Genomic DNA, 26492 nt, shown 5'->3' with positions numbered 1-26492 from the left:
ACAAATTTGAGTTTCCACTCTTCTGAAGTACTCCATACTAAAAGAGTTTAATGAGGTTTGACCCCTACCTTACCAGCGGGAAGTCGAGCGCTAGCCAACTACTCTAGCTTCCTATCTCGTGATCAAGTACTACTTGGTGAAAAGAAATAAAGAAGCTTAATAATAGTAATAAATTTATATCCACTTATTTAAAATTAGAATCTTATGTTAATGTATATGATATCAATTCTTTTATTCTTTATACCACCTTCTTTATAGTGGTAGATGGCAAGTGAATGGCACAGGCCATGCTTGGACAATGAGCCCTATACTAAAGCTAGTAGGGCTGGGAACAAAGCAAGAAATTGTTATGTGGTGCCAAACTTGTGCCAATCATCAAATCCGATTTAAGATCAAATTATTCTTTGCATTTGATCAATGGGTATGAATTTCAGTGAAATTTTGTGCCTCTGACAATTTTATACTCCCTCCGTTCTAAAATATAGTTTTTGTTTTATTTTGCATAGTCTCCAAGACTTACTTTTGACCTAATATATCTTCTATTTCTTATTAGAAAAAAATATAAAAAGTTAATATTACGAATTTACACATTGAGACGAATCTAACAAGATTCCTCATGAATATGTTTTTTTGTATATATTAGTAAGAATATTTGGTCAAAATTTTTAACATTTAACTCCCAAAATAGAGACAAAAACTATATTTTGGGACGGATGGAGTATTACCAGAAATTGTGTGGCTTCACATCCTTATCGCACGAATTTATGTAATTTCGTGCGAATGCTTTTGGGAAGCTAGATCCAATGTTCTCCTTAAAACCAATGCAATGAATATTACATTGATTTGGACGTTAAGGGAACAACATTTTTTTTTTGCTATTATTCAACTCCATTTTTCAGATCTACTGAATCTATAACTCATTAAGATACTCCCAATTTTTGTAGCCTTGATTACCAATTTGTAGTTCATGAAACACAGTTGACAGTAGGAGCTTTTTAAATCAATTGTATGTTGTCCTTAGTTATTACGGAGGCCTTGCAGTTTTTAGTTTTTAGTTTTTAGTTAGTGAGTCGATAAATAACTTATAGGAAAACTTATCTAATACTTTTTCTATTTTTATTTTATTTTTTTCACTCGGAATTCTGACACTATTCATATTTGGAGATAATCTTCTCAATTTATAAGAAAAAAATATAGTCACGAGTCTTGTTTGGTTCATCTCAATTAATATTTTTTTTTATTAATATATATAATAAAAGATATTTAAGTGTAAAAATTTATATTGTGAGATGCGTACTAGAAAAGTGAGAATGATAAAAAAAAAAAAATAGAGGTACTTGCTTGAAAGTTCGTTTATCCAATTACTTACAATTATATCTATACATATTTCTAACGATTAGTACTGCATATGATCAACGAATATTTACAAAAGTTCGACAAAATAATTGGCCTTCCATAGATCGCCCATGAAGTAGGAGCTCTTGAATCCTAGTTGTACATATTTTAAAAAATAACTGGTATTTGGGCCTGAGCATTGCTCCGGGTTTGGTACTGTTTTTACAAATTTGATATACATTTTTTTTCATTCCCATTAATATATAATCCCTCTGTTTTTTTTTTATCTTTCTCACTTAGAATCTTGACACTATTCATGCATAGAGAGAATCTTCTCAAATGTTCTCAATTTATAAGAAAAAACATAGTCATGTGGGATCTTGTTTGATTCGTCTCAATTAGTACTTTATTAATATTCAATCGTTATAATTTTTACTAATATATAATGAAAGATATTTAAGTTTTAAAATGTGCATTGAAAGACGCGCACAGAAAAGTGAGAATGATAAAAAAACAGAGGGAGTATTAAGGAAAACTCAATATTTAAAATGTATAAATATAATAATTTGAATTAAAACATGATCAAAAGTTGGTTGAGATGGTAATTGTGTCATATATAATTGCATAAGGTCATGGGTTCAAATCTTGTTGCAAGCTAATTAATTTTACTTTTGTTAATTGACATGACTTGTCACTTGTGTGCACATTTGGAGTAAAAGCAAATATAAAAAACAATTTTTTGTTTTTAGAAAATTGGTAAAGCGAAAAAAATTCTAGATACAACTCTACCTTGTATAGTTTTATTAGGACTCTAAAGGATAAATAACAAACTGAGCAAGTCCTTATCTTACCACTCCAAAAACCTTCAAAAAAAGATTTGTGATTGCTTATATATATATATATGCGTCATATATCCCTTGTTGACTTATTTTCATAAATCATATGTTAAGCGGACAAAATTAATCATAGTATGGATTTTTATCTGATTTATAACCTCATGCTCCTTTTCTTTGCATTAGGTTATTGTTTGCTAATTTTCTGTCTCCCTGATTATAGAGAATCATCACCCTCAATTCCAATTTCTATTCCACGGCATGTCAATAATGGTCCAGGGGAGTCCCAACGTGGGTCGACAAACCTCGAACATGATACGAACGTACTCGTGTTAGACATGGAGAAAATTGAGCAAGTTACTCGGAATTGCATTGATTGTGTCATATGTTTGGAGAGTTTCGACACCGGAAAATCGAACGTCGAAGGTGATGATAATGAGAATAACAATAATAGTAGTGATGATAATGAGAATAACAATAATAGTAGTGATGATGTTAGGGTTTTGGAGCTATGTGGGCATAAGTTTCACAGTTTTTGTATTGATGGATGGCTGATGAGACATAGAAGGTGCCCTCTTTGTCGCACGATTTTACGATGAAGGCAATCAAATTAAGTGTATATGCATGTTGATTACCTATCTTAGGTTAAATTTTGACTAGTTAATAGAGCTTTGTTAAGAATTATAGGAGTATACTGTCAAATCATTATTGTAATTATTTACTTTTTGTTGTTATATTATTATTCCTTCTTTTTTTCCTTTCACCCTTTTTCTATATCTCTTATGATTGAGGTTCGATGTCAAGAAAGAATTACTTAAATTAGCGTGTTTGGAATTATAATTGACCTAATATATACTCTTATCCCTTTTATTTCTTTAGTATTTTTGTTCAAGGTTGAGCTTTTTTTTTTTGCAATTTCATAATAAATTTACCTTACTTAACAATACTTTTGATTAGTTTATCTTGAATCAAATTCTCCAATTCTTATTATTTTTTTTATCGGTATAAGTTTTATCTACTTTCATACTTAATTTTTGAATTGAGGCATGAAAGTTTAGGTTGTGCACTTTAAAGACTAGCCAAAAGTAGAACGTTAAATTCATCATTATTCGGAAATTTGTATCTTGGTTCCAAAGTGTATTTTGAAAACATCAAATTAAAAATTTATGCAACTTCTATTTATAACTAAATTAGAGATATCAATAATCATTGTCAACCGCGTAAAAGAAAGTGTTACACTTGGGAAAATGTTTGAGTAACCCTTAGGATTGTCAACCCTCTTTGGCCTCTTAAACACATTAGAATAAATTATTGATATGTATGTAATAAATGAGAAGAAAAGAGATATAAAAATAATGTTTTAACGTATTCTTAACCAATGAAAATTCAATAATAAGAGGGTTGACAATCCTTAAGGTCACTCAATCAATCTCTGTTACACTTGTTTGCCATCAAGAAGAAGATCTTGATTCTAATTCTACATAATTTCGAACATTGATTAATGCTAATCAATAAAAAGAGAGCAACTATTTGCTAATTATAATTCTTGTGGCTCAAGTCTTCTCTTATCAAGAAATAAAGAAATATTGAATCAAACAATGCCTAATCCTACTCGAACTCTAAAAACCTTCCAAAAAAATTATAAATATACTTCAGATATCCCTCGTTCATTTATCCTCATAAATCATATCATGTTTTTATACATAGTAGACAAAATTAAATTAATCATACATAGTATGGAATTGAGTCAAATTTTTCTTAGTTTTTATTTTGTGTCCACCATATTCTTATTTTTATTAGTACTTTCTGTTGTATGTTTATGTTCCTATGACCACCATGAACAACCTTTCCACCGTAGTTCTACTGAAACATCTTCCTCGATTGCCGTGCCAATTCAGCATGACGTAGTAGTGTTAGACATGGATAAAATCCAGCAAGTTACTCGGAATTGCACTGATTGTGTCATATGTTTGGAGAGTTTCGACGTCGAAAAATCGGATGACGAAGATGATGATGAGAATAACAATAACAATTCTGCTGATAATGTTAGGGTTTCTGAGCGATGTGGGCATAAGTTTCATATCCTTTGTATTGATAAATGGCTAAGGGAACACATAAGTTGCCCTCTTTGCCGCACCTTCCTAGCATCAAATATAGTGTAATATGCATGTTAATTACTTATCTTAGGTCGATTTGAACTAGTTAACAGAATTACATTGAGAAACTAATTGAAGGATTATCGTGTTTGGAGTTATAATTGATGTAATATATACTCTTCTTTTTATTTCTTTAGTACTTTTGTTCAAAGTTTCGAGCTTTCTTTGAGATTTTATGATAAATTTACTGTACTTAATTATTTCTATTCGTTTATGTTAAATTAAATTCTCCAATTATTAAATTGTTTATGTTCTTTTATATATGTAAGTTCTTTCTACTTTCGTATTTAATTTTTAAATTGGGGAATGACATGTTTAGGTTGTGTACTTTAATCTCTTAAATACATTGTCCTTGGTCGTGTTTGAGAGATCGATTTGCATTCTATTTTGCTCGATCGATCTTTTTATGATATCTCTTCACCAATTCAATTGCAATTTGGATGCCTAGATGAGTCTTTAGCGTGTATGTTTTAATACATATCCTTTGGATTTTGATTGTTTTAATTTAGACTTCTAATAGGACGTAGGATTTGATTGTTTAGGCTTGTAGACTTGTAGTCCATCTAAAACTATACATTCATTGATCATGGGTCGGGCCACGCCTAAAAAAAATTACTCATTGATCAGGCAGGACCGAATTTCGGACCAAACTTTTGTGCCCAAAACAAAAAAAAAATCAAGTCCGATTGGGCCCGACCGTTGGCCAAAAAAAAATCTACCCAAAACCCGCCCAAAAATCGGGTCGGATCGGGCTGATTTGATCAGGTCTAAGAATATCCAAACAAATCCATCCTCATGAAATCCTACTTAACATGGAATCCCGCATAAGGGAGAACTATATTCTAAACGGAGTGATGCAATATAATTGTTTACGAAGTTTATAATACATACTTCCTCCGTAACAAAATAGATGTTACATTTTTCAAAACACACTTTTCTAGGTAATTTTTGAAGAGGAGAGAGATAGAAAGAGAAGAAAAAAGGAGACTCATGTGATAGTAGAGAGATAGAGAGAGATCGTTGCCTAAAAAGGAACTATAACATCTAGTTTGTTATAACCATATTTAAAAAGTGTAACATTTATTTTGTTACGGAGAAAGTATACGTTTCAGTAGAAAATAACATATCATTCAATGATGCATGGAGTTTATGTTTGTAATTGCTAAATTTGGTATGTTTGCCACATCATTGGCACCACTTGACTATTGGTGTAGATATCATCTAATGTTAATCCATAACAATATAAACAATCAAGCTATTTCTAAGTCCGCAAGGTATGTTTTTAGATAACGCTATACAATTACAAATCCATCTTCGTTCAATGGATAGAAAACAATTTAATCTCTCCCAACATTCCAACTTTGAGTGGTGGTTCGAGTTAGGCCTGAGCATGATTTGTGAACGGTTGTGATAAGACCAACGATAGACGAACAAAAGATATGTGAAATGGCTCGAAATTGCTTAGATTTTGCTATTTGTTTGGATGATTTTAATAAGGAAGTTACTTACGATTATGGTGGCGCTGAAACAATGTGAGCACATATTACATACTTAGACAGTTAAACGCTATTTTTTTAGATTGAATTGATCTGAACTGAAACTGTGCCTAAAAGAACAAGGTTTTATTGTGTACGAAAAGTGTACTTAAGTGAACATCTTAATTATAGCCTTTTTTAATGAGGAAACGAAACAATAGTCTTCTTATTGTGATTCACTTAGATTCTCGATGTTAGAAGAGCCCTAGCATTGGGTGGAGATCTTGCCGTTGAGCAAGAGGGTTATGATGATAGATTGGTAGGCAGCTATATATCCGATATTCCTTCCAAGAAGTCATATTCGATGTTATTTGCTATGAACATCTTAATTTCAAAATGTAATAGGTTCAATGCTAATCGCACAAATGATTTGAACTCGGGCTGTAAATAGGGCTCAGTGCTGAACTCTTATAATCGATGTTAAAGGATTTTGCCATGAGACTTGACAGATAGTCTTTTGTAAATATCTTATTGTGAATCAATCCAAAACCCACAAAATCAACAAGTACAACATTGGCAAGACAAAGTATAGTAGTAGACTAGTAGTAGTTCTGAACAAACAAAAGAACAGATCTTGAGCATGTTAAATTTGTTTTTGTACATTAAAACTTAACCATCTGCAAGAATATTGCAGTGATACTCTTTACCAACAACAACAACAACAACAACAGAGCCAACCATATCTAAAGCTGGATTCTCTGACATCTTATGATAAATAATCCTACACTATCACAATAATAATGATACATTACTCCTACACATAGTTATAACATTATTACACGAAACTCCGACCAATGCTGTTACGCCACGTACTCACATGCTTGATAACCTTCATTAAAAAAAATCAAAATCAGATTTCGCAACAAAACATAAATACTTTCGTCTCTTTTGAAATAAGAAAAACACTTCTCTTAAAATGCCATGCTTATTTCATAACTGATGAAGTATAGAATAAGAAATCGAGAAGAGGGAAAGAAATCATACTAGGGTTACTGGAGACAACAACTCCGGTGCCATCAAAGTAGCAAGCAGAATCTAGCTGACCGTTGATGTGATAATAAGCGTTCATCGCGTATGATGCGTGAGATCTAACGGTGTTGGGATCAAAACAGGGTCCACCATCTTGTATAGCTTTACAATCTATTCCTAAGCTGCAAACATAATCTAGATTACCTTGTAATGTCTCATCACTAGCATCTGGTTTTGCCACGCACCACTTTTGTTTTGAATCCGACGGTGATGGGGATACTGGCACTGTTGCGGGCCCCTCAGCCTAGAAAATCATTAAATTACTGAAATTACCGTTGAGATTACCGTTGTGGGTCCCAGAGGTACAGAAACCAGGGAAAACATTTCCAATGCACGAAGTGAAATGACAATATTACCCCTATTTCAAACTTTGAAGCAAAGCCACATACTTCAAGCAATCATTCAAAGAATAGAAAAGGTTTCATTGAACAATCACATATAACTCTAAACATTTTGATATAATCAAAAGTTAAAATCTTTTAAGCCGAATTTATCATTATTAAAATTAAAGCATAGATCTATTTCTGAGATCTTAATCATCAACCTAAATTTTTGATTGAGTTAGTTCTTTGACATGATATCAAGAACCACCGTGACAAAAGGTTACGGATTCAATTCAACCATCAGCTTAAATTTTTGATTGGATTGGTTTTTTAACAATTTTATTTTAAGAAATTCCCATTCATCTATCAAGTTGCATTCCTATCAAACAAGATCTTACTCAAACACCAACAAAAACGTTACTAATACTAAAGTCGTTGGAGTCAAAATATTACATCGTGATCACAACTTAATATAAGTAACATTTTTTATAGGAACAAACACTTTTTTTAGCCTCCACCAGAAATCCATCATAAAATGAAGGATTATGTTATACCAACACTCGCACGTTAACTCGAACTAGATTAGCGAGTAAATACTTTGAGATTAGGATATGGTAAGGAAAAATCCCTCTTTTAAACGTTCGATAGATAGGCGCTCGATTGTTTTATTATATTCTTTCTGTCCCAATTTAATTACTACATTTGCTTTTTGATAGTTTATGAGATGCAACTTCAAACACCAATATTTTGAGTTACATATATGAGAAAATTACAAAAATTATATATTTGAAAAATACAAATTAGGACTAATCAAACAAGATCCAACATGATTATGTTTTCTTATGTATATAAAGTAAAAGATAGTAACAATTATGACGTGAATAGTGTCTATGGTCAAAATATAACAACTAAATTCAAACGAAGGAAGTAGTTGAGTAATAAAAGCAAGCATCTCCAGACTCCAAAGAAGAAAAAGGACAGAAATGAACATACCTGAGTAGGTTCCTTCAAAAGACCAACGTCATAAACCGCAGTAAAATCCGGTCTAAACAAACCATAATTCTTCTCACTAGTACTCGGCTTAAGATTCTCATTAAACAAAGCAAAAATATACGTATCAAAGCTCCGATTAGGCATCAATGGTGTACCTTTCCCAGATTTCAAATGTTTAACCAAATTATAATTATACGACACCGCATTATCCAATTTAGCATATGGTTCACTAACATCACCAGCTGAAGGCCAACCAGTTTCACCAACAGAAATATCAACATCATCATAACCCAATCTTTTCATAGCTGAATAAACTCCATCCATCAAATAATCAAACATATTATAATACATTTTCCCAGTACCTTTATCTAAAACGCCGTCGTTTTTCTTAAAGATAGCAAATTCAATCATAGAAGAATTAAACCCAAAGTAAGGATAAGGGTTAACCATAAAAGATGATTTAGTTTGTCGGTGGAATTCCAACAATGGTTTGAAAAACACGCGGTTGTAATCTTTGTGAAAGTGTCCGGAACTAGGAGACATTAATGGTGGTAAGATAGCAAGTGAGTGAGGAGTAGTAACCTTAATGTCGGTTAAATTAGCGGATTTAAGAGCTTGATGAAGTGATTTCATGGAGTTAACGGCGTTAGAGATAAGTTGTTTGTCGCCTGAGAAATGAATCTCGTTACCAACGGCGATGTAACGGATAATAGTTTGAGGGTGGTAAGGGAGGATATGCGTGGCAACCCATGATTGGGCGTTGGTGGGGTCGGATAGGGGGATGACGTCAGAGTTTGGGATGTTGACGGTGAGAGATATACCTGTGTTAGCGAAAGCTTGGAGGATTTGTGGGTCACAGTCGAAGAGTTTTACAGAGGTGAGGGTAGTTTGGGAAGTTAGGAATTTTGCGACGGAGGAAGGTGGTGGGAGATTGTCGGCGACTCTGCCGTAGTTGGCGCCGATGAAGGTGGCGGTGGTGGCGGTGGTGGTGGTGGAGAGGAGGAGAGAGAAAGTGAGGAGGTGGAAAAGGAGGGTTTGATTCGTCATGTTTGGGGAAAGTGGAAAAAGTTTGAGAAAGAGGTTTAATAATGGAGGAAGGGTATATAAGGAAGATGATTTGAAGACACGTTAGCGAGTTGAGAGAGTACACGTGATAAAGTTTGATACTAAATTAGGGGGGGTTGAGACTGTGAGAGATTAGAAGTGGGAGTGGGGATAATGTTCTCATCTTGGTTGTGGATTGAAGCATCTAGTTTGGTCTTTTGGAGCATGTGGTAATATACTAAGGCTACATTCAGACTTCAGTTCACCTTATTTTTGCTTATTTCAGATCTAATTAGATCAGATTAGAAAAAATAAGTTCAGATCAAATCAATTCAAATTAGATCATGCTTATATTTAAAAATTATTATTACTATTAAAGATCTTTCATTATATATTAGTAAAAATTATAATAATTGAATATTAATAAAGTACTCATTAAGACGAATCAAACAAGATCCCACATGACTATATTTTTTCTTATATATTGAGAAAAATCTAAAAATAAGATCTTGTAAATCAGATCAGATCAGAAAAAATAAGATTAGATCAGATAAGTTCAGATCAGAAAATTTCAAGTGAAGTAAACATAGCCTAAGGCGTCGTTCTTTCGAGAAACTGAAATGAGCTGAAATTAGTTAAATTGAAAGGAGCTACATGTAAAAGAGTAATTGAATTGAAAATTTGTCCAAAATATGGAGTTTTATAGGATGGATTGTGTGATAAATCTCAAGGAACATTTTGTTAGATTAGGTGATTTATAGGTATTTAATAAAAATTATATTAAAGATACACGAGAATTATCTTTATTATAGGTGGTTTACTTGGAATTATTTTAATTATGTTTCATTTAAGAATAATCTCAACTATAAGGGTGCGTTCTGTTCAACTTAAAAAATTAAGTTTCAGGTCCAATAAGTTCAGATAAGTTCAGATAAGTTCAGATAAGTTGCAATAAGGTCTAATAAGTGCAATAAGTTCCAATAAGGTCTAATAAGGTCCAATAAGTTCCAATCAGGTGCAATAAGTTCCAATCAGGTGCAATAAGTTCCAATCAGGTCTAATAAGGTCCAATAAGTTCCAATCAGGTCTAATAAGGTCCAATAAGGTTCAAATAGTCAATGTTTAATAAACATTTGTATTATTGTCCACTATTTTATTATTCATAATTTTATATCACTATTAGCGGATTATGTTATTATTAGAATTTTAATTAAAGTACCACAATGATTATATAGTATTATACTTGTATTAGTGTCTATTATTTTATTATTTATTTGTATTATGTCTATTATTTATTATTTATTTGTATTATGTCTATTATTTTATTATTCATATTACTATTAGCTGATTATGTTATTATTAGAATTTTTTATTAAAGTACCACAATGTATAGTATTATACTTGTATTATTGTCTATTATTTGATTATTCATATTGCTATTGAATAATATTATAATCATGGTCAAATAATTAAGGTTAACAATAATAATAATAATAATAATAATAATAATTACAATATTTCGCAATTCGTCTTTAAATAACTATGAAAGATATAAATGTTATCAACTGATTGCTTCATTATCATCACTGGAGTATCTTTCTTTATCGGAGTATATTTCTTCATCTTCTACATCATCCTCTTTAATCAATACGTTTTCTTCATCAACAGCCAACCATATTTCATCTGCAATTTTCGCCCGAGTTGAAGCTACTGTGACTTTTTTCTCTTTCTTCTAGTAACATTCAAATAAATGAAAGGTGAAGAAAGCTGAAGAAATGAATGAAGGAGTTGTTGTTAGCAATAAATGTTCAGCTTATTTTCATTGATTAGGAAAAGGAGAATCAGGCCCATAATCAAGCCTTTACAATGAAAGTTCACTGCCTTTTGCTCAGCTTAAATTAGTAACTACTAGTATTTTATAAAATTAATTTTTTGATTTTCTACTAGTGTTTTATAAAATTAAAACAACACTATTAGATATATTAGTGATGAAAGTTATGTATAGGCAAATATATAAATAGTAATTTTTTTGTTAAATTAATTATCATAAGAGATAATTAATAATCATTATTTTTTAAAGGACGAATTATAATAATATTATTCCATAAAAAATTTTGAGGGGTAGTATTTACGTTAGTGGTAATATTTATGTTATTCATGGTCAATGTTTTTGTCTAATAAGGTCAAATAAATTTCAATCAGGTCCAATAAGGTCTAATAAGTTTCAATCAGGTCCAATAAGGTCTAATAAGTTTCAATCAAGGTCAATAAGTTCCAATAAGGTCTAATAAGGTAAATCAGGTCCAATAAATTCCAATCAGGTTCAATCAGGTCCAATAAGTTGAATCAGGTCCAATCAGGTCCAATAAGTTCCAATAAGTTCAGTTCAGGTTCAATAAGTTCAGTTCAGATAAGTTCCAATAAGTTCAGGTCCAATAAGTTGAATAGAACGCACCCTAAGAGTACGACTTTCTAAAATGATTCTAATGGTATAGGTGGTTAATTTTCTTTTGTTATACAATATTTTTCAGTTACTTTATTATATTACTTCTTCTTACCTTAGCTAATCAGTAATCATACATTGATGCATCATTATGCTAATCGATATTTTAAGATCATATACCTTCGAATATGTATAAATTTTCAATATTGGTTCAGTAGTTAGAGATTATGTATGCCTAAAGCTCGTTTCTATTCACTTGTAACTTGTTTAAACTTTGTTGATATTTGAAAAAAAGCTCAATTTTGTGAATAAGTGCATATATATTATATATACATTAGGGGTATGAATAAGTATATTTTGTTATTGAGAATTTTCAAAAGAGATGCATAATGTTGAAATCTTAGGATTAAAAAAATTGACTTTTCCTTAAATTATTAATTAAGTTAGGAGGCAACGAACATGCATAGATAAAGATAATGGAGGAAAAGTGGATGGAAGGACAATAGGACATAATGTGGAATAAATAGACCCAAAAAGAACCAAGGCCTTTGCTGTAAAGTGATATGCTAATAGTAATATGCGAACGCCACTATCAGCCCTAGATTCTTAAGAAACAAGACGCAACAGAATTGGTAAATACAATAATTACTAAATGCCAAAACAACATGGAGAGAGAACCTAGAGAAAAAACTTTGTCTATCCACCTATCATCGAATCGACTATCCAGTACCCACTATTAACAAAGACTTGTTAAAATTTGTAACAATAGAATCCAATTCAACATAATAAATATTATTTTAATGCTCTATAAATAATAAATTGTCCATCCGATGGATAGGCGTTGTAATGTCCGAAACACAGGAGATGTAAACTCAAATTTAGGCTCCGTTAGAGTGTAAAACGTTTTTCTGGAAAACTGTTTTTCTCTATTTTCAGTTTTACATTGTTTTGTTGGCAAAAGAGTGTAAAACCATTTTCCCTTGGGGTAAAATTACTCTCCCAATGATGGAAAACCATTTTCCTTTCAAAACGAAGGGAAAACTATTTTCCTTATCTCTCTTGTACACTCTTCTCACTACCTCCTTACTTTCCTTTTCATTTTCCTTTCATTTCATCATTTTTCTTACATCGAACCAAACAACGGAAAACTAATTTTGAAATTGTGTTTTTCATTGTAAATTGTTTTCCATGAAAATCATTTTACACTGAAAATGTTTTACGCTCTACCAAACGGAGCCTTACATTTCCTGATTGATATTGGGTTCATGGAACGTCGGCCCAAAATTCCAAGTTGTCCCCCCCCCCTACTTTTTAGGGTCCCAAACACAAAAATCTCCAATAGGTCTAACATAATTACAGCTATTTTGATATTTCAATGGACCACTTAAAAAAATGCTTTTGACTTTACATAACCTTTATTAATTGGAAAAATTGACGACAATCCCAATTATGATTGCTACGACAAATACAGTCTTAATTGGTAAATGTTTGAATAACCCTTAGGGTTACCAACCCTCTTAGACACATTAGAATAAAATATTGATATGTATGTAATAAATGAGGAGAGAAGATATATAAAAATAATGTTTAATGTATTCCTAACCAATGAAAACTCAATAATAAGAGGGTTGACAACCCTTAGAGTCACTCAATCAATGTCCGTCTTAATTTCAATTATAATTGCCAGGACAAAAACAGTCTCAATTTCAATGTAATATTGAACAGTCACGAGCTAATCTACTGATTGCAAATTTGGAAGCATGGAGAGTTTGACAAGGGAGGGAATCGAAAGGAATGGCAGAGTAGAGTGGGCATGTATTTTTCTTTACAAAGTTTTCTAGCAATGGAAGAATTATATTTATCAAAAGAGAAAGGCAAACGAATCCTTCCAATTCCATTTATTTCTCTTCTCTCATGCTTTATCCAAATAGGCAAACGAATCTGGTGAGTTTCCTTCGTTATTGTGGGTACCAAGAAGCTACTAATTTATGGAATCCATTGATGAAAGAATCTGATTGTATGAACGAACAACAACAAAAATAGGATGAACACATAGGAGCATATGAAACATCAAAAGTTGTACTTTGTTAACTGCACCCAAACATCATAGTAGGTGTTAGCAATGAACCGGGCATTTCAGTTCACAATTGTCGACTTCTTGGAAATGAAAGAACGTCTACAAGAACGGGAAAAAAGGGCAGCTAGTATGGTGTGATTCCTCCTAGCTGAATGAAGGTGCTGTTAACAACCAAATCTTTTACCTTGCGTATTTCGTTGCGTTGAAATGCATCTGCTATATCTTTGCATAAGGATATTTTGTCAGGCTTAGTATCGGATGACTATATAGCTAAGTTCTTCTGAAGGTCTTAAGTCTTTATATTGGATTCTCTTAGCATCCACTTCAATTCCAGCTCTGCATGTATTTGCAATTAAACACTGATATGGCCTTTGGCTGTGATGGAAACTACCTTTACAGGCTGCACAAGTACATAAACACCATGAATTACCACAAGAGCGGCTTAAAGACCATTACAACTTACAAGCATCACTATATAAATGCCTTCGCTAGCCAAACAGAGAAGCTGATCACGTCCATTCTCTATTGCCAGTTAAGAGAACCATACGAATACCACTTTCTCAGTCCTGGACTCCCAAGTCCCAGCTAAAATGTTTGATATTCGTATTGGGGATGGAGAATAAAGAGGGCGCTAACAAGAGTAAGAATGTCAATATATCTTTGTTTCATAGATAATGATTAGGGAAATATATTTTTTTCTACTTCCTCCATTTCGTTTTAAATGCAACAAAGGGGTATTATTTATGAGATGTAAAATATTCATTCGTTGCATTTAAAACGAAACGGATGAAGTAATATAAAATCAAGGTGGGTCCTAACCCTAGAACACAGAGAAGTGGTAAAAAAAGTAAACTGCTATTTCTGATCTAAGACATGCTTTTAGGTAGATGATGTTGACGCATACACATACATTCGGAGCTTAAGCTAAGAATTAGTTGATTGACTCAGATAGCTTACTCTTCCATATCCAAGTGTCACAAAAACAAGAAGCATGTTCAGTGTTGTACATTCTACTATAAACAACATAGTTAGCAGGCTTTACAGGGGGAGCAAGCAACTGTTGTTGTATGGCGAACATACCTAAGACCTTAGACAAATCCATAAGCGCGTTTAGCAGAATCGAGAGTATTAGAGAGCAGCATGGAGATTGTTACAGGTCCCAATCCTCCCGGAACAGGAGTAATTGCAGATGCCACCATAACGGCTTCATCAAAGCATACATCACCAGTTAAGTGGAACCCGTTTTTCCTATTTGGGTCCTGCAAAGTGCAGAATATTCGGTGTATCAAACGATGTAATCAAATACGACCTGACTTGTAGACCTGACTACTGTCCTCTGGTGGAACATGACTTTGGCAGAAGAAAATCAAATTCAACTTTCACCTCAGGAATCAGGAAAGGGAAGTTACAAAAGGCACAGATATGATTTTATACCAGAAATGTAGCTAATAAGTTACAAGGCTGCCATTTTTTTTTTCAAGAAACAAAAGGGTGCACTTGTATTCAATTGCTTGTAGGCTAAAGTGAATTTTTTTTTACCTTCACTGCATTGGTTCCTGCATCAATTACAACAGCACCAGGTTTCAACCAATTGCCTCGAACCATGTTTGGTACACCTGCATCTGTGATGATTATATCTGCCTCACGAGTTAGATCTTGTGGGTTCTTGGTGAATGAATGCACAACACTCACAGTAGCGTGGTGCCTCTTTCAAACAAACAAATTTAGCATTACTCAGAGGAAAATTTTCTGTCAACACAAGAGATACTTAAGATGTGCAGTCACATGGGATAAGTACCTGCAGCAACAATGAAACAGGCAATCCAACTAGCTTGCTTCGCCCTATCACGACCGCATTCTTTCCCACAATTTCAACACCAGATCTCAACAGCAAATCAATACAGCCTTTGGCTGCACAAGGAACAAAAAAGGGCTCTCTTCCCTTCATCGCAAGACAGCCCATATTCAAGGGGTGAAAACCATCAACATCCTTCCCAGGATCAACAACATTCAGAATCATCTCCTCCTCCAAATGCTGAGCAGAACATTTCACTAGTTATACGGAAAGAATGAAATGAAAAAATTACCCAAAAAATTAAGTTGCACCAAGGACTATTGACCAATTGAGGCACCAAGGACTAAGGAGCATTTGATTATTGATATCTTGAGAAGAGGCACCAAAAACTAATGAGCAATTGATATCTTAGAACCTAATATTTCCCATGTAAAAGAGAAAGAGGACACTTGCTCATTCAAACAATCTGCGCAAATATAACTGCCTGACCAGCATGTATATCTTTTCAATCTCAGGTCAGCAATCAGAGTGTAAAAATGAAAGTGGTGGAACAATTTTATTATATTTTATATAAACTCCTGATGTGATATAAACATAAATATTAAGTCCAAGAAATGAGCTTCCATTTCCCACCCAGACTAGGCAGTAGGCACCCAAACAAAAAAGTAGGACACTATTACTTGACATTGTGAGCTTGACTTCTATGTTTGTACAATATTAATAAATATATAAACAGGTTAAGTCCTTTGACTTAGCATGCTTCTAGAATTGTGTAACATAGATATCACATACATAATCTCATTGAATACAAAATATACGAAGAGGATCAACAAAATTGAGTTGGTTTTGGGAGTTACTTGAGGAAGAGGGAGTTGCACAATAACACCATGAACAGATGGATCCTCATTTAAATTAGAAACCACACAAAGGGCTTCATCCTTAGTACAATCAGCACAGAGCTCTACCACAGACGAAAAGATTCCAACTTCATCACAAGCTTTCATCTTGGTACGGACAAATGAGTGTGAATCATTTCTTTCACCTACCAAGACAACAGCCAAACCAGGACGCTTCCCCACAGCGTCCTTCATCCTCGAAATTTCATTAGCTACTTGTGACTTTATTATAGCAGCAATAGACTTCCCATCAATGATTTCGGCACTCGGCCCATCAACTGATCCAAAGGCATAATTCACACAGGTCATACTTTTTGAAGAACAAGCAAACAAACAGCACTATGCAATTGACTTATCCAATGCCCTATTTGTTCAGGTATGCGGTATCAAGTTCTGTGAAAAATAAAAAAGTACTCTTACTTGACTGACTCTCTGCCATAGAACTCCAAGCTTTCTATGAAATTAAGTGCCCACATAATAGTGAAATATGCATGCAAGCAAGCAGGGGGGTTTAGTAAGTGTAATTTCCCTATATCAACAGTTAAGGTATGATTTTGTTGATTCTTTGACACTAAGGTAATAAGGTTGTGTTATATACTTCTATTCTACTAATTTTGACTCATCTAAAGTTAGTGGAACACATTGGAATTTGGAGCTTGTTTTTATAGCTTATGTAAACTCTTTGAAGTAAGCCAATTCAAGTTGAACAATACACTACCTAATTGCTAAGCAAGGGGATATATACTTGTGCTTCTCACAAATTCAAGTTCCACCAATCTACAAATTACACTCTACTATGAACATATTGTGGTCTCCAGACAAGAAAAAGAAAACCGAAATTCGAACTTCATATTTCAATAGGCACTCAAGCAGGCTCATACATAGAATAATCAAAAGCTTGCCAAAAGATTAAATTGTTTCCAGATATTAGTAACATGTGGCTGATATATCTTAAATTAGAAAGAACTAGAGATTTAAGCAAACAAACAAGGACAAAAAACAAGGTAATAAAACACTGTTGCAAATGAAATAATGCAAATAGCTGTCTTTCCAATTTAACAGAATTCCACGTAGAAGTTTCCAATCAACAATATGAAATCAATCAAAACATTCTTCGTAAAACCCATAATTTGTAACTACTAAAGAGTAATTTTCAGCAACAAAAACTACCCAGTACACAATTTACACATTAATATCCAAATTTAAATTCTTTGTAGCTTTTTAGACAAAATTGAAAACCTACTCTAATAATCAACCAATTGAGAAGAGAGAGAGAAATTACAGTGAGGTTTTGGGGGTTGAGAGGGGGCGCCAGAAGGCCGGACATCCGGAAGGTCAAAACCCAGATATTTGGGTCTCCCAATTTGAAGTGAATGTGATGAGTGGATTGAAGATGAAGATGAAGATGAAGATGAAGATGATGAAGTGAAAGCTCTGTTGTTAATAATACCTCTCAAAATCACTCGTTCTCCTCGCATTTCAACTTCAATGGAGATCTTCTCTTGCTTTCTAATTCTGTTAATCAATTATTTGTCCGCCTATTACTCCTCCATACCGTCTCCTATTGTATCACATCATCTGTGTGAGTGTGTCCATCTACGCTCTCTCCTTTTGGACCGAACTGAATTAAATCGGATGAACCTGAATTATAATGAAACTAAACTAAACTTCCATTAATTCAGTCGAAAAAAATAGGATCTAAGCTCGTAGGAATTTAGGTAATTTTTTATTCACCTTAATCTAATTATTTTAACATTGAAAAAGTTTTAAACCCAAGACAAAAAAGACAATAAGAGAATTAATATTCTACTTAATAAGTTATAATAAGTTTCAGCGCGTCGTGTTGTGTGGCCGGCCACACGCGAAATTACAGGTGTGGCCACGTGCGGTATGTGATCAGTTCGTCAGCTCATTTGCAAATGGTCATATCTCACTTCTTTCTCATCGGAATCGAGTTTTTGACTAGGTGTTAAAAAGCTATCGAGTCGAATTTTTATCTCCAACTTGAATCTTCCCAAAATATTAAGTGTGCTGTGAGATATGACCGTTTGAAGTTGACCCTTATACACAAACACTTATGGAGTTACTCTTATGAACCAATGGAGTTACTTTTATGACCAAATGGAGTTACTTGTATGAGTATGTGGTTACTTTTAACAATAAAAGGGTGTCACTCCTATAAAAGAAATGTGGTTACTCTTATAAGCAAATACGGTTACTTTTGTGAACCTTTGGAGTTACTCGTACGATTAAATGAGGTTACTCGTATGATTTATTGAAGTTAATTGTATAAATAAACGAGGTTACAAATATGAATTAATTGGATTACTCATAAGATAAAATGAGGTTACTCATAGATTAAATGACATTAATAATATGAATTAATTGGGTTACTCATATGATAAAAATGGGGTTACTCATATAATAAAATGGGGTTACTTTTGTGAACAAATAATAAAGTGGGGTTACTCATTTGCGTCGCATTTTTGTAAGGATGCGATGCAAATAGCCGAAAGATCTGCGTCGTTCCCCTGTCTGACGCAGATCAATTATTAGTCATTTGCGTCGAGATTTGTGCCATTGGACCTATGTCCGACACAAATAGGGGTCTCAAGTCCGACACAAATCGTCCTTTCTCTACTGGTGATCCATCTTCCTCACATTCGCTCATAAAAGTAACTTCATTTATAAACTAGTTTTCCACCCGTGCAAAAATGCACGGAAAGTTTATTTTTTTGATTTAATTTTTATATCAAATAAGAATGTGTAAATATTATGTTATACATGGTAAAACACTGCAAGTTTACATGTAGCATTTATTGAAGAGGAAACACGAAAAAACCCTTTTATCTCAACGAAGTGAATGAACATCACAAATGAATTATTAAATGACAATAATAATAAGAGTATTTTAAAAACATTTTGAACCACGTCTTTGTACTATACATTTGTGGTAACATTTGAGTTTTAACGTTCTTTATCAGCTATTAATGTTTTTCAAACCCTTTTTGCTAATAATCTTGATATGACAATATATATTTAAAATTATATAATACGTCCCTTGAAATCATGGTGTATTTATATTTATATAAATATGTAATGAAATAGTATAAACATAAAAGTAGAGCAGGCAACCAGCAATGCAAGTTGGGCTGGCAATCAGTTCAAGTTTGATTGGATTTGCTTTCGGGTTTACTACACATTAATAAACAGGTTGAAATACTCAACCCTGACCCGACCTATTTGATAAGCGAATTACCCGTTGAACCCATTTAATCTTAATTAGTATTATACAAAAATTAATTATTTTCTTAAAAGTATAGAAGAGTTCACTGTTGAAAGTATGCATGTTTAATATTTCTTATAATAATTGTGACCAATTTTAGCAATATTTACTTTTTTAACCAAATTTTAGATTTATCAATATATTTTTCGAGAATTTTCTACATATATGTAAGTTAAAAAGTCAAAGCATGTCAATTTCGAGTCGAAAATGTCAACCTCAACCTACCTGTTTAATCAATGGGTTAGAAAATCGGTCAAAGTTCCAACCCTAACCTGCTTATTTTGGGTTAGGTTCAGTCGTATTTCGTATTGAGTTAGCTTTTGCAAACCCTACATAAAGTAGTGACATTATAATTACACTGTATAGTAAATGTAAATTAACAAAAAAATTAAAGAAAAATACATTTTTCAATTTAGTTTATTAAAAAAATAACATGTAACTCATCTTATCAAATAGACAATAAATTTCATGTATATGTAATAATAAATTATATATATTGTAATGTATAAATTTTTCTTCTAATATATACTAAGAAATGAATATAGAAATATCAGTTATTAATGTTCATCAAACCCTTTTTGCTAATAACTCTTGATATGACAATATATATTTAAAATTATATAATACGTCCCTTGAAATCATGGTATATATATTTATATAAATATGTAATGAAATAGTATAAACATAAAAGTAGAGTAGGCAACCAAGTTGGGCTGGCAATCAGTTCAGGTTTGGTTGGATTTGCGTTCGGGTTTACTAAAATTTAATAAACAGGTTGAAATACTCAACCGTGACCCGACCTATTTGATAAACGAATTACCTGTTTAACCCATTTAATCATAATTATTATATAAAAAATTTCATGTTATAATATATAAATGAAATATATATTGTAATGTATAAATTTTTCTTCTAATATATACCTAAGAAATGAATATAGAAATATCTACACGATATTATGATCTTGTAATGAGAATCGTATAAATTAAAATGGGTTTAACCTTAAACAAAATAACTAAATGGGTTGTTATCTAAAATGATATAATATTGTATTAAGAATAGTCTAAAATTGGCTTACAACCCGTGCGATGCACTATACTGAAATATAAATTATCTATAATAATCAGTATTATTATTATAATCCATATAAATGATTAAATGGTACTAAGTTAATAGCACATACATTGCTTAGGTTAATTTAATTAACTTTGAGTAACATTTAGTGGTCAAACTTGTTCAAACTCGCTTTAAGCTCACATAAATTTTCTTACAATGAATCTAATTGTTTATATCAATATTGTTACATATTAAAAAAATATCTATTCCCCCTAGATAGCATGATTTTCATTTGCGGGTCAGCAAAATATGTGCTGATAATTAATATTAATAACATATATCTAAGAAAAAATATGAAAACCCAAAATATTTCAATTTAGAAATTGAATATTTTGTGATATTTACATTAGAATCATGAAGTGATCATGCACAACTAAATATTGAAATAATTTAAGAAAGATATAAATGAGAAATAAAAGATTATATGGCTTTTAAAATTTGTTACTATTGACTTGCAAAATAATTTACATCTTGACTATTTGAGAAATAATTTATATTAAGATTATCTGGACCCGTGCATAATGCACATGGATTTTTTTTAGTTCTCAAATAGTTTTTTTTAATTCCAAAATTATTGGAATGACTACATTTAAAATTGAAAGATTATAAATTGTAAATTTATATTTCATGATATAATGTTTTCATTAGGGTTGTCAAAATTAAAGTGATCCAATATGATAACCCGTCTCGAATCTAACTGAAAATTTCGGATTTGGGTTAAAATTTTCAACCTGAAAAAAAAAAGATGGGTCAGCCCAATCCGACCAGAAAAAATAATGGGTTAGGTTCAGGTTGAATTTTTGAACCTCAAAAAAAATCCGAATAATCTGACTTTGAAGTGGGGTCAAATTCAAGGCAGCCAACCTATGTTTATCTAACTTGTATTAGACCAAACTCGTTTCTTGAATATTCTAAATTTGATTAAGTTGGTATTTGAATTCAAGACTCACTCAATAGGTTGAATTATTGCAATGATTAAATTTAAAATCAGGTCATTTTGGGTTGGTTTCGGGTCAACCTGAAATCGAAAAGATCGGGTTCAAATTCTAATTTTTGACCTGAAATCAGAATCAAGTCAAGTTTGGATTAGGGGTAAGTGACCCGAAATAGAAATCAGGTGAACTTGAAATTAATCCAACTCGAACTTATTATTAATATAGATAAATGACACGTAAAGATAATTATTGTATACTACAATAATATCTAATAATAATGTACTCTACTGGAGTAATAATTAAGCAATATAAAAAGTTGTGAAAATTATCAATCCCGCAACTCCAAAATAAATTGTCTACATTATAAATCAAAATCTACGACTACGGGTAAGTTACATAAATGATAATGTAAAATGGTAAATTATATCAATACTAACATTGTTTATTATTAGTTAGCAACTATGCCGGAATTATACACAAACTAATATGATTGTAAAGTACTTCCATTTGGTGAGTGAAACTTACCAAATTTATAAGATTGTAATTGATCCATTTTACACGTGGCACTAAAAAAATGAGAATAAGTATAATGATGACATGTGGCAAAATGAGTAATAGCTTGACACATAGGCAAATTTTTCTAGTTTTATATATATACTAGCTTTTAACCCGTGCAAAAATGCACGGGAGGCTTTATGTAGATATGACTTGAACCCGTGCAAGACACGTAAATTGTTTTGTTTATTATTAGTTGATTTTATTTATCCGATTCATTTATTAACCCGTTTATCAAGCTTGAACATATGCATAAGCCAAACAAATCAATCTCAAGAATTTTTTTTAACCCACTTCTTATTTACTACTCCCTCCGTTTCATTTTAATTTACACACTTTGACATTTTACACTATTCACAAATTTCACTTTGACCATCATTTGTGATTTATACGCGGATAAAAATATAGTCATGTGGGATCTTGTTAGATTCATCATAACATGTATTTTATTTATATCTACTTTTTATAATTTTTACAAATACAAAACTAAAGATATATGTCCTCAAAGTTTTGCATTGGCATACGTGAAAAGTGTCGGATTCAGATTAATATTTTACCAAAAAAAAAACTAAATTAAACAACCCGATAATTTCGTGTCGGATTCGGATTGAGTTAATAGGTCGTATAACTTTTTGTCACCCAACAAAAATGTCACATATACACAATTAAAATATATATTCAACCAAATAAGATTTTAAATTTACAATGTAGAAAATTAAGAATGTAAAGAAATTATATGCTGCATGTACTTCACTAAAACTACCCAACAATATCATCTTCATCACACACAACTTTCCCCACATTTTTTTCTCTTACTATCAATAACATCATTAGTATTCTTATTCTTCTTCCTTTTTTTTAATATCCTCTACAAAGGTAATAAAAAATATAATCGACGAAAAAAAAACTATTAAGCTCCTCTTGTCGGTCTCGATAAAATTTTCATTTGTCTTGTAAATCCGTGTGCTAGATTTATCCATTTGTCGGTTGCAATTCACACACTTTTAATACAATAAGCATGCTCGATCTTTTATATTAGATAAAATTAAAGACTAAAAATCATCATCTATATATAATTCTACCAAATTTTTGTAAGTATGTGAAGCCATTTTCAGCTAATCTGATGGAACTTGCATATACAATGATATCAATTATGTCTACAATAAAAAGAGTAAATATGTTGGAATTATATACAGATGAAAAATAAAACTAATATACATTTGGGCGTACCTAATGCTGAGAGTCTGAGTAGCAATTTGTCATGCAAATTAATTGATTCAAATACCTTAAGTATTTGAGCGTTGTCAAATTGAAAAAAAAAATGATGGAGTTGATTAGTGATAAATGGGTTGCTATATGTCTGCAATAAAATTATGGCTTTATACATGCTATACATTATGTTAATAGTCATCTAGAAGGCACACGAAATATATAAATTCTTAGATATTATTGAATTTCATTGATTATTAGAAAATTAAACATGTTATTATAAAAGAGTATTTAAAAATAGTTTACGACTAACATGCTTATAAGTCATCATTGAGTTTAATGCATGCATCTAGCAACTGATAATTCAACATATAATTAACGAAAAATGATTGAATTGCCAATTAATCAATTACTTATAATATAAGTATGTCTTCAAAATTGTGAATCATATCGATTTTGTGCATGCTAATTACCCTCCCTTGATAGTAGGTTGCACATACTTGGGTGATGGTGAGGCTGCAATGTCTATCATGTCCAAATTACTCATATATAAGACACGTGTGATATTATTTTCTCTATTTCCACCTTTTTCACTCCAATTTCGGATATATAAATACCCACCATTTTCCTTCTTGAAATTACGCTAGGGTTGTCTTTTGCAAATTATTTTTTTTAAAAGGTATTATGTTGTTAGAGAAATTTTAAAAGGTTGTTTTTCGTAAGAACCGACATATAAAAGCTATATTATGACAACTTTTTCAATATTTTATTATTACTTTATTTTTGGCAATTAATTATATTAAAGACATGTATCAGTATTATTGAGTGATTGACACGTGTACAAACTTAGGGCATGTTCTCTCCAGCTTATTTTCAGTTCAGTTCAGCTCCGATCCAATTAGTTCAGTTCAGTTCAGTTCAGCTCAGCTCCATACTTTTATAACCATTTTGTTAAATATTAGTATTATGTTGGTATAATTTATTTTACTAATTACTCTTATTATTTATTATTATTATTATTATTATTTATTTTATATCATTACTATTAAGTATATTATTATTATTACTATTATGATTGTTTTTGTTTCATATATTATTTTGTTTATTATAGCTTTACTCATTATTATTAGTATTATTATTAAGAGAACATGCTTTAGGTCAAAGTGCAAATAACCCACGTTTTTTAGCCCATAAACCAATCAAATCGCGTCAAAACGGTTTATGATGCAATTTTCGCGGTCCAATCCAATCATTATTTTTAATTACTAAATATTATTATATTATTAAATCTAATTATTAAAATAGTAATATTAGTTTAGTTCTTAGATATTATTGTTATTATATAATCATCATCAAGTATTAATATATTAATACAAATAATATAAATAATAATTATTATCATTAATTTTTTATTATTACTATTATTAATCTATGATTATTAATATTATTTATTTATAAATATCATTTAAAAATAACCAAAATACTATTATTATTCATTATTATTACTTATCATTATAATTATTATTTAAAATTCATATTATTATTGTTTAAATATTATTTTTATATTTATTACATTCAATTTAATTTAATTCAATACAATTCGGTTCGGTTCAGTTCAGCTTCAATCAGTTCAGTTCAATTCAGTTCAACTGTTTTATGCCGAAGAGAACATGCCCTTAATGTTATAAAAAACTTGACAATAAGGGATTAATTGTGCATGTGAGCTTATGTTTCCTGGTAACATTGTTATTATTTTGTTGACTGAATTTACTTAGTTCGAAAGAAATGACTTGACTTTTTCACAATATGTTCAACTTGCTTGATTTTTGGTAATGATGCAAACTGTGACTTGCAAACTCCTACCATTGCTTTGGGTAATTTTAGGATCAACTATGGGTATAAGCTTTCATATAACACCTTTTGTCATACGCTTATGGTTTACATTATTTATCAGTAAATTAGTACTGCTTCTTTCAATAATTCAATTCTTACGTTGCTAATTCCCGATCTCTGGTGAGGATATAAACATACCAAAATCTTAGTTTCTTTCTTCTACCTTCCTCCATTTACCCTATGACTCCCCTCAATAATCATCCCACTTCATATCCACTTCTCAATCCCCTGTAAGCATGTTTATCTGCTCCAAACTATATGTTTAGTTATCATTCTCTTACCTTCTCATTTCACACTCTTTGTGATATCTTGCAAGCAAATGGAAAGGTATTAAAAATTCAAGCTTGATATATATTGTAGTTAAAAAAGTGTATCCATCCCTAAATATTCCGAAGACATCAAAGGTCGTGAATGACACTTCAATAACTTTTTATTTAGATTGTGAAAATCATGAAGCGAAAGCTATGAGCACTCTATCTTCGTTGATTTTTAGAGATTTGATGGTTGAATTGTTCTTTAATTAATGCCTAAATTATAGTTGATTTTGTGATTCTGATTACCAAGTATCCTAATCGTACTTAGGACCTGTTCTCCCCAGCTTATTTTCAGTTCAGTTCAGCTCCAATAAGTTCAGTTCAGTTCACTTCAGCTCCAATAAGTTTAGTTCAGCTCCAATAAGTTCAGTTCAGTTCAGCTCTATTCTTTTATAACCATTTTGTTAAATATTAATATTATTATGTTGGTATAATTTATTTTACTAATTACTATTATTATTATTATTTAAATATATATCATTACTATTAAGCATTATTATTATTATTATTATTATTATTATTATTATTATTATTGTTGTTTCTATATATATTTTTTATTATAGCTTTACTAATTATTATTACTATTATTATTAGGAGGAACATGGTTTAGGTCAAAGCACAAATAAACCCACTTTTTTTAGCCCATAAACCAATACAAATCGCGTCAAGACGGTTTATGATGTAAGTTTCTCGGTCCAACCCAACATTATTTTTATTACTAAATA

The 26492-nt window shown here is 31.4% G+C and overlaps 2 protein-coding genes across 3 annotated transcripts; both read right to left on the bottom strand.

The window, feature by feature from the left end:
• Positions 1-6408: 6408 nt before the first annotated feature.
• LOC104900112 (glucan endo-1,3-beta-glucosidase) lies at positions 6409-9427 on the bottom strand. Its single transcript, XM_010687459.4, has 3 exons — positions 8205-9427; positions 6844-7132; positions 6409-6688 (listed from the first exon to the last, which is right to left on the bottom strand). The coding sequence occupies exons 1-3, from the start codon at positions 9249-9251 to the stop codon at positions 6660-6662; spliced, it is 1365 nt and encodes a 454-aa protein (XP_010685761.2). The 5' UTR covers positions 9252-9427; the 3' UTR covers positions 6409-6659.
• Positions 9428-13667: 4240 nt separating this feature from the next.
• LOC104900111 (bifunctional protein FolD 2) lies at positions 13668-18160 on the bottom strand. 2 transcript variants are annotated; one of them, XM_010687457.3, is made up of 6 exons: positions 17742-18150; positions 16421-16737; positions 15567-15803; positions 15308-15475; positions 14849-15027; positions 13668-14168 (listed from the first exon to the last, which is right to left on the bottom strand). In XM_010687457.3, the coding sequence occupies exons 1-5, from the start codon at positions 17935-17937 to the stop codon at positions 14857-14859; spliced, it is 1089 nt and encodes a 362-aa protein (XP_010685759.1). In that variant the 5' UTR covers positions 17938-18150; the 3' UTR covers positions 13668-14168; positions 14849-14856. The 2 variants fall into 2 exon arrangements, with proteins under 2 accessions (XP_010685759.1, XP_048504307.1); XM_048648350.1 differs by lacking the exon at positions 14849-15027 and having other exon boundaries at positions 17742-18160.
• Between the last annotated feature and the right edge of the window lie 8332 nt (positions 18161-26492).

Source organism: Beta vulgaris, chromosome 7 (assembly GCF_026745355.1).
Source record: "Beta vulgaris subsp. vulgaris cultivar EL10 chromosome 7, EL10.2, whole genome shotgun sequence".
NCBI lineage: Eukaryota > Viridiplantae > Streptophyta > Magnoliopsida > Caryophyllales > Amaranthaceae > Beta > Beta vulgaris.
Note: the sequence above shows the minus strand (reverse complement) of the source record. Positions and strands in the feature narration are given on the sequence as shown.